Source organism: Hippocampus comes, unplaced genomic scaffold (assembly GCF_001891065.2).
Source record: "Hippocampus comes isolate QL1 unplaced genomic scaffold, H_comes_QL1_v1.1 scaffold135, whole genome shotgun sequence".
Taxonomy (NCBI): Eukaryota; Metazoa; Chordata; class Actinopteri; order Syngnathiformes; family Syngnathidae; genus Hippocampus; species Hippocampus comes.
In genome coordinates, this window is record NW_017805583.1 from 1,313,928 (window position 1) to 1,330,684 (window position 16,757).

General features: G+C 39.8%; 1 protein-coding gene across 4 annotated transcripts in view; it reads left to right on the top strand.

Annotated features, from left to right (window-relative positions):
* The first annotated feature begins 480 nt into the window (after positions 1–480).
* The window catches only part of enpp2 (ectonucleotide pyrophosphatase/phosphodiesterase 2), a 32,644-nt gene continuing 16,367 nt past the window's right edge, over positions 481–16,757 (top strand). The window contains exons 1-10 of one of the 4 annotated variants that reach the window (XM_019880098.1): positions 482–717; positions 1,091–1,196; positions 6,232–6,387; positions 8,815–8,940; positions 11,683–11,743; positions 11,909–12,006; positions 12,204–12,283; positions 13,861–13,980; positions 14,097–14,152; positions 15,404–15,469. In XM_019880098.1, the coding sequence (XP_019735657.1) occupies positions 703–717; positions 1,091–1,196; positions 6,232–6,387; positions 8,815–8,940; positions 11,683–11,743; positions 11,909–12,006; positions 12,204–12,283; positions 13,861–13,980; positions 14,097–14,152; positions 15,404–15,469 (884 nt within the window). In that variant the 5' untranslated portion in view covers positions 482–702. Of the gene's footprint in view, positions 718–1,090; positions 1,197–6,231; positions 6,388–8,814; positions 8,941–11,682; positions 11,744–11,908; positions 12,007–12,203; positions 12,284–13,860; positions 13,981–14,096; positions 14,153–14,573; positions 14,630–15,403; positions 15,470–16,757 lie in introns of all 4 variants that reach the window. The other 3 variants (XM_019880099.1, XM_019880101.1, XM_019880100.1) reach the window with 3 other exon arrangements.

Here is a 16,757-nt window from a genome sequence, read left to right on the forward strand (position 1 = left end):
GAGCTGTACACAGTTCAATATAAGGGCAATATAAATCCATCCATCCATCCATCCATCCATTTTCCACCGCTTATCCGGGGTCGGGTCGCGGATCTATAAATATAGATTTTTATTTTTATATATATATATAAGCATATATGCAACTGGTATAAGTATGGTATATATTTATATGATATATACAACAAAACTCAGTTAATGCAAATTACAATTCACCCTGAAGAAGTAGCTCTCACTTTGAAAAAGGTTGATGACTCCAGATACCGTATAGGCAAATGTGTCTATCATCCATTCTGCTGGGTCAACTTCATTAAAAGAAACTTGGTAGACCAGCATAGAAAGTGTATTATCACCGCAATTTCCATTTGGGTGGTTTAGCCAGCCTCAAGGCAGAATTACATTGGATGCGGGAATGAAAGATACAGAGGACTTTGTAAAGAATCGAAGACGGGGAAAAGGTAAGGAGATGAAGCTGTATAAAAGCTCCGCCTCTTCACGAATCTATTTCCTTTGAAACCAGGACTTGCGATCCCAAGTATATATGTTAAAATGGATAAATAAATAAATTGCTTCAATCCAAAAATTAAACGAGACTAATGTACTATTATTATCCTCGGAACGATCTGAATCTCATCTTCATTTATATATGTTAGTTGTTGGGATACTGTATCTTACAGTAACGGAGTTATTTTGAACCCGAACGCGATGTTTCGGCTGACGGTAAGAGTCAACATGTTGATGAAAATTTGGAATGTGTTCGTGCAATTGACTAACGTCGTGTGCTCGAAATGACTTACATTTGCATAAAATGAACCTAACGGGAATTCACTTTTCATGTATTTATGTTTATGGTTGAAAAGAAACTGCGGGGGGATAATTTCTACGAAAGTGCAATATTCGCCTGTCAAATACTTCATTGTTAAAGCGGGTGGACACGTAGAACTGCAAAATGTCAGTAATAACAGAAACGACTAAGATGAAAGAATGACACTGGTTGGAGTTTTTGTTTAGTTTGTTGATGTTCGCGGTTTAATCTGAAATTTGGAAAAATATTAAATGCTGGCAATTAAACTGCTGTGTCACTATTTTTCAGTTTGCGTGGATTCTCTGGGTACTACTCACTGATATGTCATGGGGTTTTGTGTTCGACCGACTTAAACGCTCAGGGGCAAACGCCACGGCCACTGGAAGAGCAGACCGTGAGTATGTCTTGTTAGAACAGCCCTTTCATTGTTTTTTAGTCAGCATATATTAGGACAAGTTAGGTCCTGAGGAATAAAATTTCATAAAAAAACATTTCGTAGCACATATACTTGTCACCACACCAAATTTACAGAATATTCCAAAAGAATGCAGAACTTGTTTAGTTTTTTTGTCAGTGTGATAAAAGCAATGACTGAGAAGAAAATGGTGATTGATAGCCTACCACCAGTTTCTTTTCTAATTTGATATTGACTAACATTCAAGTTGGTATTTGCAATACCAACACTACCAACAGAGCAAGTACACTTCATGTCCATCCAACTATTTTCTATACTTATTAACAGGGGTGCCACTGGGTAATATGGACCATGGAATGAGCCCCCAGGAGATGCACAGGATATAAGCGAACGTAGCACAGGAGCACAAAAATTTCATGGACAGCTAACAAAGACAAATAAATTGCTTTTCAATGTTTTTGGATGGACTAAACAAACATATGACTCTAAAATGTAATATGTGTGTGTGGAACAGATGCTAGTTAGTTTGTCTGTACTGTAAATAAATCCAGTGAGCGTTCAAAAGTTAATTCTGAGTGTTCTGTTCAAAATTAACTAATCTTTTCAGTGAAGGTGAGTGTGAACGGATTACTTTCTGAAGTGATCCGTTCTTTTCTCAGGTCATTTGAACTAAGCCACGTGCATGTCATCAACTTTTACAAACAACCAATCAGCAGACAGTGTCAGATGAGGCGGAATTTACTTGAACATACTACCATACTGTTGGCGGTCACAAATGAGTCGATGAGGGAACTTCCCGTTCGCGAACGATTCAGTGAGTGAACATGCTGTCATGCCATTCTCGTTCGTACGTCACAGCTGCAATGTTTTTGATAGGAATAATAATATTACAAATGTCGTAATTAAAACTGCAACATCAGGGTGAGCACATTTTTTTAGTTTCTCCGTCCTTCCCGAGGGGAGGGTGTGTGGGGTGTTGGGGTTGTTTTGGTGAATGAATCATTGAACGATTCTTTATGATGAACTGATTCTAATGATATCGTTCAAAGTAACTGTCATACCCATCACTAGAGTTTGTGCACTATGAGAGTGTGTGTGTTCGTAGAGACAAACATTTTCTCCCGTTAATTTCTGAATGCAGCCCATGTTCTAAACCAGTCAGCAGCTCGTGCTTGGATATTGTTTCCCAGGGGTGGGTGTGTGAGTAAATTTTGCTGGTCCATCATTCACCAGCCACTGGGCCACCCGTCCGTTATCGTCAGTCATTATTTGAAGCAGACAAAATCCGTCATCGTCAATCCATCCACTCCATTATCATTATTTTAATGATGCTTCCTTCATTACTAAATTACAGTTCGCACAACAATTTTAGGACTATCCGTCTTCTTCGTGAGAGAGCAGACTTGCAGAATGGGAACCGAGAGTAGGCTCCCCAGGTCACCAGACTGACAAGTGATAAGGGCTGAACCTCAGTTCAAAAAAATGCAGTAGGCTTTTTTTTTTTCCTCCCCTCAGCACCCACTTATTTATGTGTACACTGTCAGAAAGAAGAAGCAGATCTCACCGCAGCAACAATTTGACAAATCACCCACTGGGTTCAATCAAGCAGATTTTGATTTCAATTAAACTTGCTGTACTTGTTAATAGTCAGGGTGCAACACAAAATCTCGAATTTTAGGTCAGCCGCAGCAGGGGATGGGGAAGTACGGCCCACCGAATTTTAATATGTTCGGCAAAAAGGGATGTGGCCACCTTCCTTTGGACCCTTATACCTCAGGGACTACTCGGTCAGTCTTCACAAAATATCTGCTGTTGGAAAGGGAATTTAACAAGGAATCTAAATCTCAAATAATTTAGAAGAGTGTGGAAAAATGTTTTCACTTTACATTTTGACTAATAATTTTACCTTGAATTTGACCTTGTGGATCACATGACCTTAACATTTTTTTCATGGAATGTAATTTCTCGCGTTCTCTAAATCATAGAAAAGTTGCAGGGATGTAATTCTTTTTGTCTTGCAGCAACAAGGAGTCAAGTATCCCAGACCTACAGATTTGCAATAAATATTCAATGAATACTGAATTAATATTCAACTTTGAATGAATAATACTAAATGAATATTCAACTTTGAGTGAATACTCAATGTGTGTTCAACTTTCAATAAATGTTCAACTTTCAATGAATATTAAATGATTATTCAATAAATATTTGAGCCATGTATGATTTGGACTCCTTATTGCTTATAGCAATTATTGCTTATAGCAAAGTGTTATTATTCACCCCTGTGAACAAACACACACGAGACAAAGCAAAACAGGAGTCTGTCGGTACTGACTCGGTTCATGACAATTCGGGGATGGACGAAAATCCGCTTCCGTCGGTGCTTAGTATGTCAGTTCTTCGTAACCACTGATGGCATGGCTATTGGTGGTGCGGTGTTTTCTTATGTTTTCATCGGTTCATGTGGTGCCTTTAGAATACAGTAACTGTAACGATATGACGTAATCTTTGTATGCTAGTTTGTTGTTTGAATGACGTTCAATTACATTGAATGATGTTTGCAAATAAAATGCTCATGTGGTTAGAAGCGCGAAGGGCCGGTCGGACATCAGCGCTGTTGCTACATTTAGAATGGAATTCCATGTGATGTGTCTTAATGGTGTCTTTGTTTTCTTTTCTTTTATTCACCTTTTTGCAATAGTTTCAAGCTTATTCATCGTTGTTAACATGTGAAAGTTATGAAAGGGGCAAGATTGTTCATCTTTCCTGGTTCATGGATGACCATCTTGTTGACAACACATTGAGAGGGCAGTACAATGCTACTTGGAGCATATTCCTTGTGTTTACTAGAGGTGTAATGAAAACCAGTTTGAATTGGATTTTTTTTTTTTTTTAATTAAGACGATCCAGGTGTATTGAATTGAACCAAATCGAATAGTTCCACTTAAAAATATATCGTGATTTGTATCAAACCATCTTTATTGGGGAGATATCTTACAGTCCTGACAACTTTGAAATCAAGCCATTTTTGCATCCTACGTATCAAATTGGTGTTTGTCGAGAGATGCACACTAACAGATGTAACAGTGATCAATAACATTGCAATGATTTATTTTGGACATCCTTGGTTTTACGGAGAACCGCTATAGTCTTTGACATTTTGGTTTTCTATTCTGTAGAGAAAATAGCATAAAGTAACATGAAAAAGTTACACTTTTTAACTTAATCCAGCTTCTCATTTTTCTGACGTCCTGTCAAAATTCTCTTCACTCGCAAAGAATGGGAATCTGGAGCACCAGGAGAAGCATTTTAAAACGGTACACGTACGTACGATAGTTTCTGCACTTAACATGCTGCAAAAGTGCATCCCATCTACCATCTAAGGTAGGCAGCGATTTCCTTTCCACAAACTCACAAACTAGTGTTGGGGGGAAGAGCGGCCTTTCTCTTCCTCCGCGTGTTCGTTAATTTCGGATGATGAGGATGTTGGTTATCCAAATACAGGCTGGAGTCAATGAGCAGTTCCTTCGAAGGGTTTAATTTATTTTTCTGCAGTTTATGAATCGATTCGGGCTCCTGAGGGTTTCAGATTTCAGTCAGGAAGCCCAGAAGAAACACGGTCATGAGATTACATAGAGACAATATGATAATGAGAGGCAGGGAGTTGCGCCTCCATGCAAATCCCAGAAACAAAGAAAGTAACATGTCATCTGACCCCGTGTGGCTGGAAGAAGTTGGGAATGGTGAGGTGAGACCAGACCACCACTACCCACCATTTGGTGTGATGGCAGGAACACAGATACTTGAGATAACAGTTCCTCTTTTGATGTTAAACATGTCCTATGGAGGGGGGCCCTAAAATTGGTGGGGGTCGAGGGGCACTGAAGGTGATTGTAAACACAGTGAGCAGGAAATACCTCCAACAACATTCTACATTCTTTGTTTCTTTCAAATCCAAGTAACAGAGAGAAATAATACCTTAACAATCCCTCTCTTGATCACAATTAATATTGTGATCACGAAATCATCTGCGTCAAAATCTCATCAAAATCTATCTTGCGCAAAGCACAAGCACTGTCAAACAAATTACAACAGGAAATAGTCTTAACGAAGCCTGATGCCAATCCCCACATCAGTAGAGGAACGGAGACCAAAATGACCAGTTTAATCAGAAAGATATATGTTATTAGCTCTGGGCCGCCTGATAACTTTGTCTTGGTTTCACATCCAGTGTCCCTCCGAATGTCACTTTGAAGTTGGAGATGTTTCTCGGGTAAAAAGGTTAACTTGCAGGCATGAGGAGAAGAAGCCGGGTCTGCGCGTTCCCTTGCTGGCATGGGAAAGTTATGCAGCATGTCCAAACATGGGCAGAATACACACTTCACATGTTAGGGGCTGTTATGGCTGTTGCTAATCATGGCATGTATATGTGCATGCATATGCGCGCATCTCCATGGTTGCGCGTGCGTGTGTGTATGCGTGCACGTGCGGTAACGGGTGGACAGCGGGAGGTTGGTTGCTTGAAAAGTAGATCTTCGGTTGAAAAAGGTTGGGCACCCCTGCCCTACGCCATCACAGCGGCTGACGAAGGAAGTTTAGCAGGTTAGCTCAGCACTAGCTCGCAGCTCATACTACAAGCGAATGAATTTAAATTTAGACCAAAAGGATGAGCGCGTCAGAAAATGGATGGATTGATGGTTAGAAGAACACCTGCGTACTGTTTTGAGAAATACAAGAACAGACACAAAGATGGCAACACCAGATATTTGTCAAATTTTACAATATGGCTCCGTTTCCCCATTAATACATCAGAATGGGCCGTCGGAGGTATCCTTTAAATTTTCAAATTCTTAAAAATGTGCTTTTAATGGCAAAGATAAAATGTGGGACTTGCACTCAGTGTTGCATCAAAACACCAACAATTATGATGCAGCAATCAAAAAAGACAAAAGTCATTTTCCAGACAGACACTTTTCTGAACCTTTCCCTTTTTGCTTTGTTGTTGTTTTTACAGCGCATTCTACATCTCAATATGTAGCAACATCTAGTTCCTGCAGAAACAGGTGTTTTGAGCTGGTTGAGATGGAACCACCAAACTGTCGTTGTGACAATCTTTGTAAGACCTACAATAGCTGTTGCTCTGACTTTGACCGTCTCTGCCTCAAAACAGGTAATGAATGATTCTTGTCATTTCCTGCCCAAATGTATAATTAGTAGACTGAATATTGACATGGCATTTAACCCTTTTTTAAAAAAATTATCATGCTAGTTGTCGTAATTCTAAATTGATTACCGGTACCGGTTGATTACTTGAGGCACTCACCTGTACCCTGTGCATTGTATAAATAACTGTAATCTCATTCCTGCAGTTGTTTTGTGGTTTTTATTCCTTTGTAATGAAAATTAACACTTTTTTTTTGTGTGTGTATAATGGAACATTTCAAATGTACTTTAACATTTGTGTGTGTGTGTGTGTGTGTGTGTGTGTGTGTGTGTTGTGTGTGTGTGTGTGTGTGTGTGTATAAATAAATAAATATATACAGGTATATGTAGTGTGTGTGTATATATATATATATATATATAAAACACAACTTGGTTTGCCAGGACTGAATGCTTGTTTCACAGTTTTTTTCGTTGGCAGTAAAGATTGTACGTGACGTTTTAAACAGCTAAAATAAGGGGGAAAAAACTCATGTTGAGCATCCAAATGCAGGCCCCTAATCTAGTTATGTGTGAATCACACTTGTGGGAGTTCCCAAATGAGCTTTCTACAATGACGGCATCACTGCAAGACTAATTATTACACACTGTCATTGCCCATGCTCATGACTTGGTTGAGGTTACTGAGGTTTCATGACTTCAGTACTTGCCTCAAGACTCAAATTCTTGACACATTTACCCGTTCGCCACCTCACCTATGACAAGCTAAAATGGGAAGGGGAGAGCTAAATATTTCTCACGTTCGCCATGTTGGCGAGTGGCCTATATTTTGCAATCCATGCACATTTTGTGATCAGCTATAATTGATTTTGATTTGTATTTTACAACCGCAGTGTTTGCCACCTAGAAACTGGGTTCAGATGGAACCTTGTGTTCTGATCAGAATGAAACAGAATGAAAATGCTCCATGTAAACACCTCAATCAAAATAAACAGGCCGAATCTAAATGGACTGTCACTCTGATTCACGGGTGTGGTATATTATATTACTTTTATTGTGAACCGAACAGACATGTAAATTGTTCAATTGGAATAGCCAGGCTATGTCCAGTCTGCGCACTCTGTTTTGACGTAAAAGCATTGTGACATCGACGTTTATGCACTTGAAAACGGTGGCTTCCTGCCAGAGCTCATTTAGGATGGGAGAGCATGTTTTAAACTATTTGTAACTTGATGATATTGAGCTATTGCCTGAATAACATTGTAAAGTATAAAAAAAATAAAAATAAAAAAATAAAAATCACATCTACTTTACTCCATTGACAAATCAACTACATCTTAATGAATTGCGTGATGTTACTTCGATCAGCCTGTGTCACACAGGCGCAAAACAGCTGTTCTGTTGACTGTTAGTGACACGTGTAATGGGCAGATCATAATAGATCATGTCATATGAAAACAGTTGACCCTCCATCCATCCGTCCATCCACCCATTTTCTGTCGCTTCTCCTGGGTTGGGTGCAGCAGTTTTAGCAGGGTCGCCAGTACTTCCCTCTCTGCCTGGTCTCTTCTTCCAACTCTTCCGGGCGCATTCCACTGGCCTCTTGCCAGTGAGATATGCCCGGAACGCCTCATCACTCCAGCAGGCATCATGGCCAATTAGTCACTGTCACAGCGGCTGATTTTGTTGTCCTTGAGTGTATTTTCGCTTGGAAACACCACATACAGTCATCAGGATCTTTTGGATTACGCTAGGAAAATACTATTATAGGAAGTGAACCTGCCACGAGCAAGCTGATATATTAAAGCATATTTCAGAGAGCGTGACTCTGTTAACTCAATTGTATTTTTCCACAGTCATACGGTTTTAAAGTTGTGTTAATTATGTTTGCGAAACAGACTAAGCTAAAAATAAATGAAAACTGTCACTTAATGTGACTCACTGTGGTATGCCAACATGTCTTCATTCTGCCGTGCAGGAGTTCAGACTCTTCTTCATTAAACATTTTTCAAAAGGTTCCAACTTCAGTAAAACAATTTTCTTTTGCATGTTTTGAAATCAGCTACATTGTTACTAAAAATCAAGTTCTGCTCGTTTGTTAAGACATATGTTTTATATTCAAATCACATTTCCCCTCCTTTCCTTCCTTGGGGCATTGCAAAGATTGGTAAACATTAAAATTAACAGTAGACAAATACAATAAATATACACGTTATTTAAATATTGCTCCATCCTGTAATCCATCTGTGAAGATTATTGGGTTTTTTTTCTTTCTTTTTTAAAAACTCTCCATCTCGGGGTTGTCCATAAAAGTGATGACTGTTTAGCAATGTAATAATGCCTAGTCCCACCTACTGTCTAGCAGTAGTGATGCATGTATCTAGGCAGTACATCAGTATTAGTCTTTTGATGAGTAGTCTCTTTTTATTACAAGCAGATGGTGGCTATGAGTGCAGTAAAGATCGTTGTGGGGAGATACGAAATGAAAACCATTCCTGCCACTGCTCAAATGACTGTCTAGCCCGAGGAGACTGCTGCACCAACTACAAGACACGCTGCAAAGGTAAAAAAATATGAACAATTTTGTGTATACAGGTAATGCCATAAATTATATAGTTTATTTCAGTCCGATGTAATTCTTTACACAGTACAAACTGATAGCATAACTGTGCACGCACACTGTAAAAGCATAATGTGTACACACACATATATATATATATATATATATATATATATATATATATACACACACACACACACACACACACACACACACACGACTGCAATATTCTATAACACGCTCCCTATGTTCTCTCTCTACTCACCTTCCTTACATCCACCCACACTCCTAGTTTATAAAACTGTCAACCTCTTCATTCCCATTCCCAGCTCTACGCTTTTGGTCGATCTTTTCAATTTCTGCCCCGACTGAAACTTTCTGCAACAAATAATAAAAGTCACCTCATTCATCCCCAAACGGATGGCTGAAGTGTTAGTGGGGGAAATTGTACTTCAGTGCTGCACCTGTTTTGAGCTAGGTATCACCCTTTTATTTAACATTTGTTGTGATGTAATATAATGTACCATGTAAATATGTCACTATGTCATATTATACAGTGTAATTACGTTTTTGCGGGGTTTTTTTGTTTGTTTTTTTTTTACTCTGGTGTCGACAGCCAGGTCACCATAGCAAATGAAAATCAGTTCTCAATTACTTGGATAAATATAAATTAAATAAAAGAAATATAAAACTCTATGCCTTTGGTACTATTTTCCTTTTACCCAAAGGCCTGCATGAAGAATCCTGTTGTGACACCAGTGCAACTTGAGGATGCTTCACTTTTTCATTGCAGTCAGTAGCATGTTTTGTCTTGTCATATGTATTTGGTTTTAAACAAGGCAACCGTCTCTTTACAAATTAGACAAAGACAATTGCCTCAACTTTCAGTGAAGCGGTGTTGTGATTCCCAGTGCTCCTCAAAGCGGCGGCTGTCTCTGGCGACGTTTCTCTTTTTCTTTGCAGTTGCCATCGCTGAAAGGAGTTGAAGGGTTTTTGCATCGAGATGAAGGGCCAGAAAACATTAGAATGTTACTGCCTCTGTGTGGTGAAAGAAGGAATCACACCGTTTTAAGTTTTATGATTTATTTATTCTGACAGAACTCGTGAGCCATAAATAAAACATTAAAAGAAACCCCCCCTGAGCTGGCCCCATATTGTGGTGGAGGGATTTGCGTGTCACAATGATCCTAAGTTGTCTGGTGCTTCAAGCCCCTCGCCGGGTCACCCAAGCCAAATAGGTCCTTGATGAGGGACCAGACAAAGGACAGTTCACAGTCGTCCATTGACGAGCAATAAATATGGATCTCAGTTTCCCTTGCCAGAATATGGGTCACCGGGTTCCCCTTTCTGGTGCCAGGATTAAAGGAGCTCGGTGGTGAGCGCCTGGTGTCTGGGCACAGCCCAAAGACACAACGTGGGTCCCCATTCCTATGGGCTCACTACCTGTGTGAAAGGCCAATGGGGTCAGGTGCAAGGTGACCTGGGTGGTGGCATGAGGCAATCGACTGTGGCGGTCCAATCTCTGACTATGGAAGCTGGCTTTAGGGATGCGGAATAACATCTCTTTGGCAGGGAAGGAGCCTGAACTGGTGTGCAAGTTTGAGAAATCTCCGACTAGATATAGTTCGGCTTCCCTCCACACACAGCTTGGGCTCTCGTATCAGTCCTCTTGAGAGGGGTTGGACTGTCTTCCATTTTGCCCACCATGAGAGGTGCAAAGCAGTTGTGGTTTTACTTATTGCCCCCCAGCCCGGTCTCTGTACATTGGGATTTATGCCAGTGGAGGTGAGGCTAGCCTCACTTCCCTTTTTGGAGAGTGGACGAGTCTTGTTTGTGCTGATGCACTAAACCGCGGTTCAGTGTTGATCAAGTGACTATCGTGGCATCAATCCCCAAACCCGTTGGTGGCCACGGGTAATTGGTGATGCTGTGAAGTTGAAGACGGAGTCCATTTGGGCTTTGTGGACTATGGAACTCTGGAAGCAATTGAATGGCATATCTGAATCTCGCTTATGATTCACATTTGGGCTCAAAATACAAAGCAAAATATCTTGATCGAGCGACAAACTTCCACGTCAGTGTACTATTATGTGTGTTTTTCAAGTATCAAATATGCATCATGTAACACCACTTGCCCATAATTTATATTGTATGCCTTTTCGATTGTATTGTAAAAATCTGTACACCAGCTATAGCATTTTGCATTTTGTCATATATATAGTTTTAATCTGAGGTTGTATTTTAAGACTTTTTACGATACTTTTCCTGATGTCAAAACTGAATAACTATAGAAACACTTTTTCTGTTTTAGAATTGATTTACCAACTACACCGGGGTGTCAAACTCATTTTTGTCCTGAGCCACATTTTAATTACCGTTTCCCTTGGAAGGCCGTTATGACTTAAACCATATAAAATAGTCAAGATGGTTTATTCAACTAAGTTATTGTAATAAGGGTTTTGATAAGAGGAAAATGCTTACACTATCTCTATTATTTATCCCATATGAGAATTTTAAATGTTGGTAGAGATTTAAGCAAGCATCATGGAAGTAGACATGTTTGATTTGCTCTCGCTGGCCACATAAAATGATGTGGCGGGCCAGATCTGGCCCCTGGGTCTTGAATTTGACACCTTGTACTACAATATGTTAACAATTTTACCCAGAGCCACTCAGTGTTAATTGGAGTGTGTTAGTCTGTCTGTCCTTTGATTGTTTTGTTTTTTTTTGTTTGTTTGTTTTCAGGAGACAGTTCATGGCTACAGGATGAGTGTGAAGACATGAAGACTGCCGAATGCCCTGCAGGGTATGCTTTTATTAGCACTGAACAAATCAAAAGTCTCATTCAGTTTCAGTATGTCACTTATGTCTATACGTAAAAAATGTTTATCCTGAATAGGACCAACACATAGGTTTGCTTTAATTTTTTTATCCATATGACATCTAATGAATGTTTTTACTGTGCTTATAGATTTGTGCGCGCACCACTCATAATTCTTTCAGTGGATGGTTTCCGAGCTTCTTACATGAAGAGAGGCAATACTGTCATACCTAACATTGAGAAGCTGAGTAAGGCATGAATGGGGTTGATGAGATTCTTTTTCATTTTTAGCATTACCTTGGTCCAGTAAAGAAACAAAAAACATTTTGATATTTTTCTATAAATCATGATTAATATCGTGAAGATATTTTTCTCTCTCTCTCTCTCTCTCTCTCTCTCTCTCTCTCTCTCTCTCTCTCTCTCTCTCTCTCTCTTCCTTTCCCAGGAAAATGTGGAACCCATGCACCATTTATGCGACCTGTGTACCCTTCCAAAACCTTCCCCAATCTCTACTCACTGGCTACGGTATAGGTCACCTTTTTTTAAGATGCGCTTTGACACAACCTCCTGTTGTGATCGCTGTCAATAACTCACAACTTCCACAGGAACATCACTAACCCTGATTGACCAGGGGACAGCTGGAGAGGCCTTCAACTCACACATCACCACATTATTATAATAGTCCTCCATCCATCCATTTTCCAAATTGCTAATTCAATGCAGGTTGAAGTGTATCCTAGCTGACTGTGGGTGAGTTGGTGTCAACTTTGGACAGTCAATAATTTAAAGACCTAAAATTTAGAGTCTGCATGCAAACCTGTAAATTCCAAAAGGCACGAGAAGACCATGTCAACAAATTTTTGAGCATCAGGTTTTTAATTTATACTGTTAGCCAATGATAATTTGTGCATCCAACAACAACACTGCATCTCTGCTTAGGTGGTTAGGCACTCCAAAGATCCAACACTGTGTACAGATATTAAAAAGTAAAATGTCAATATGTTACTTATATATACACACACACATGTGTCCACACACGCATGGAGCCCCTCTAATGAGATAATGCATCTCAAGGGGATATCCTTGAAATAAATACATACATAACAATTGCAATTTGAATAAATCTCTGCAGCACACCTGAAGTTACACAGCACACGGTACTTCAGCCCATTGGCTGGGAATCGGTAAACTAGATGAGGAAAAGAGATGCCGATGTAAACGATTCTGAGTTGAATAATATACATGACAATAATCAATTACTGAATAACACAGTAATGGGAAAATGAAGGAAGCGGAATTCAAAACCATGCAAGTTAGTCAGAATATCCGTTGTGCACATAACTTGCGCCAACTCAATACGCCTTCTGACTGAGTAACCTTTGCATTAATTTTGAAAGTATGAACTCTTATATGACTGAGACATGTCACATAGATCCCTTGCTCTTGGTGTGGAGCCAATGGTGTGTGTGCAGCTCCTTGTCTGAGCTACTCTTGCTAGCACAAGACACACAGTACAGTCTGTCAGTCACATCAGAAGATGAAAAATAGGAGCCAGCCAAAATAGTAATTATGTACATTTATCTCGAGTTTGATCTGTGTGCCTGTAGCTCTGAGGACTGTGGCCATCTCACTCAGTGAGTTACTTCATCCTACATTAAATTATACCAAAGGTTGAATCAAGTCATGTCATCTTGCATTATGCTGCCAAAGACCTGACTTGCAAGTAATGTCTAAAGATACATTTTCATAATGCTTTTTAATGCTTAATTCCATCCGCAGTGAGTCGTTTCCTCACCCCTTTCACCATCCCTTAATCCATTTTCTCACCCAACCCAACTAGGATGGGGAGAAGGTCACCCCGAGAGAGTGTTTTCTCTGAAACATTCCTTTCTCAGACTCGACTTTTTCCTTGCCCCTCTGGACCTGAATTTCAACATTGAATTGCTGTAAGATGTTGTTATGAGTTAATATAAAGTACGATTTTTTTTAAAATTTGCAGATCCGATCAAAGTCGGGGGTCGTGGGCATGGGTGTGGATGATAGGGTATGCAAGAGTGAACTCAATCACAAATTTAGCGCTAAACAATCTTTCTGACTTTTAGGGTCTCTATCCAGAATCTCACGGTATAGTTGGTAACTCCATGTATGACCCTGTCTTTGATGCCACGTTCACCCTGAGAAGCCGAGAGAAACTCAATCACCGCTGGTGGGGTGGACAACCAGTTAGTATTGTCCTGACATATTCTAGTACTAATCTATCATAAACCGTGACTTGTCTTAGTTCCACTAATGTGATATGCCCACATTTATCAGCAAAATGATTCTGTTTCTCTCGTAGATCTGGATCACAGCTCTCAAACAAGGAGTCAAGGCATCCTCCTTCTTCTGGCCCGTGTAAGTTGTTTTTCTTGTAACGGACTGAAAAATGCATTACGAACCTTCACCTGAGCATTATGCTTTTTCACAGCATGCTTAGATCCGATCAAAGTCGGGGGTCGTGGGCATGGGTGTGGATGATAGGGTATGCAAGAGTGAACTCAATCACAAATTTAGCGCTAAACAATCTTTCTGACTTTTAGGGTCTCTATCCAGAATCTCACGGTATAGTTGGTAACTCCATGTATGACCCTGTCTTTGATGCCACGTTCACCCTGAGAAGCCGAGAGAAACTCAATCACCGCTGGTGGGGTGGACAACCAGTTAGTATTGTCCTGACATATTCTAGTACTAATCTATCATAAACCGTGACTTGTCTTAGTTCCACTAATGTGATATGCCCACATTTATCAGCAAAATGATTCTGTTTCTCTCGTAGATCTGGATCACAGCTCTCAAACAAGGAGTCAAGGCATCCTCCTTCTTCTGGCCCGTGTAAGTTGTTTTTCTTGTAACGGACTGAAAAATGCATTACGAACCTTCACCTGAGCATTATGCTTTTTCACAGCATGCTTTAGGGACGTCTTGTTTTACCATTCTTTTCTACCATCCTGTAATCCTTGATTTCGCTCACTTTTCTGTTTATCACGGGAGATAGATTTCAGACCCACCCCAAGGTAAAAATGTAGTTAGTTCGTCCGTTAGGTAGTTTTACCCCGCATACACACTTTAAACATTTATATTGATTAAAATGCACGTCAACTTATTCAAACACACTTACATAAATGTGTTGTAAATGTATTTGGACAAGAAATGAATCGCAAGAATATAATGTGTAGACAATATCGTAGTTGCGTGTTGCAGTGTTTGTTCAGGCATGCAGGTTCTGGTAGAGTAGTGTGGCATGTGACGTCCAAGTCTGTGTGTCTCCTTGTGGATGGCAGTAGCTTTTGCGTTATCTGGGACTGTGGCTATCCTTTCCCGCATGTGAGCATTTATATTGTAAAGACACCGAAAAAAAAAAAACAGTGGGATGCGATCCGTGAACAGTGACACAGTGGGCAGAAATTAGAGCATTCAACCGATGTCTCACTAATAAGTCATCTGTAAAATATTGATTCAGAAGATAGACAAGCGATGCCCCTAGTGTAATATATATATATATATATATATATATATATATGTGTGTGTGTGTGTATTGTTTAAATGACAATATGAAACTAAAGTGAGAATGCTTATAGACGTAATTTGTAAATTGTTCATTTACAGCACGATCCCACTGGAACGGCGGATACTGGCCATGTTGCAGTGGCTCCAGCTCCCTGAAGTAGAGAGGTGAAGTTTCTTTCTTTGTCTTATCCTTTTTTTTTCCACTACTTGAATTTTTAATCGTGTTTAATCTGTATAAAGATGGAAGACAGCCATTTCCAAAGTCCCTCAAGTAGGCCGATAAGACCCATTCCATTTTTTAGGCATGGCTTATTCTGAAAACCATTGAAATACTACCTCGATCAGAATATTAAAGTTTTTGTCGCTCTATCTTTCAGTACTGCATTGACAATGAAGGAGCAGTCACTTGTAGGAGAGTGAGCATGATACAAAAAAAGAGGGCAGTAAGCAAGTTTCTGCAGGAGTTGGAAATGTGTTATTTTATCACTGAAGACAAGATGAAATGTGCTTGTCTTGTTGGCAGAAGCAGTTGAATTTATGAACACATTTAATGTTCAAAGACACTTTGAAACCGTCCTACACTTTTTCGGCCTGAGACAAACATGCTCAGACAATGTCTGCTCGCTCAGTGAATACATTTATTCTGTTTCTGTATTCTGTTGTTCTCCATCCATTTTCTACATCACTCATCCTCATTTCAGCCTGAATCCAGGCAACAGCCAAACATAGACAACCACTCACATTCACACCTAAGCAAAATTTTGTCAAGCTAACGTGCATTTTTTGGAGATATGGGAGGTAACCGGATTGCCTGCAGAAAACTCCCACTAGTACAGGGAGCATATGGAAACTCTACATAGGAAGGCTGGAGCCCAGCGAATTCAAATATATATGGCAGCCCGGTGATCGACTGAGTAACATGCCCGCCTCACAGTGCAGAGGTGTAAGGTTCGATTACGGAAAAGGCCTTCTTCCTGTGTGGAGTTTGCATGTTTTCCCCGTGCCTGCATGGGTTTTCTCCACGTACTCCAGTTTATTCCCACGTTCCAAAAACATGAGACAAATAAAGGTTTTCTTATCTTTTATCTATCTATCTATCTATCTATCTATCTATCTATCTATCTATCTATCTGTATACTGTATATATACACACATACACACACACACACACTGTAACAGAATTAACGAAGGTGGAAAAGCACCTGTGTTTGTTGTTGTTTTTTTTTTTCATTCATTTATTCATTCAAAAGCACTTGTGAGTACCTTCAAGGTAGAAAAGTGCAATTTACCAATTATCAATTGCATTTCACTGATCAGGAGGCGTTGTGATAAATGTTCATGATTTACTTGAACCCACTTCTCAGTTAAGGGCACTTTCTCCTTTCCATTTCGCCTGACTGATATGTATTTTCAAATATTCACCTAATCACATCATAGTCTAAATCAGGGGTGT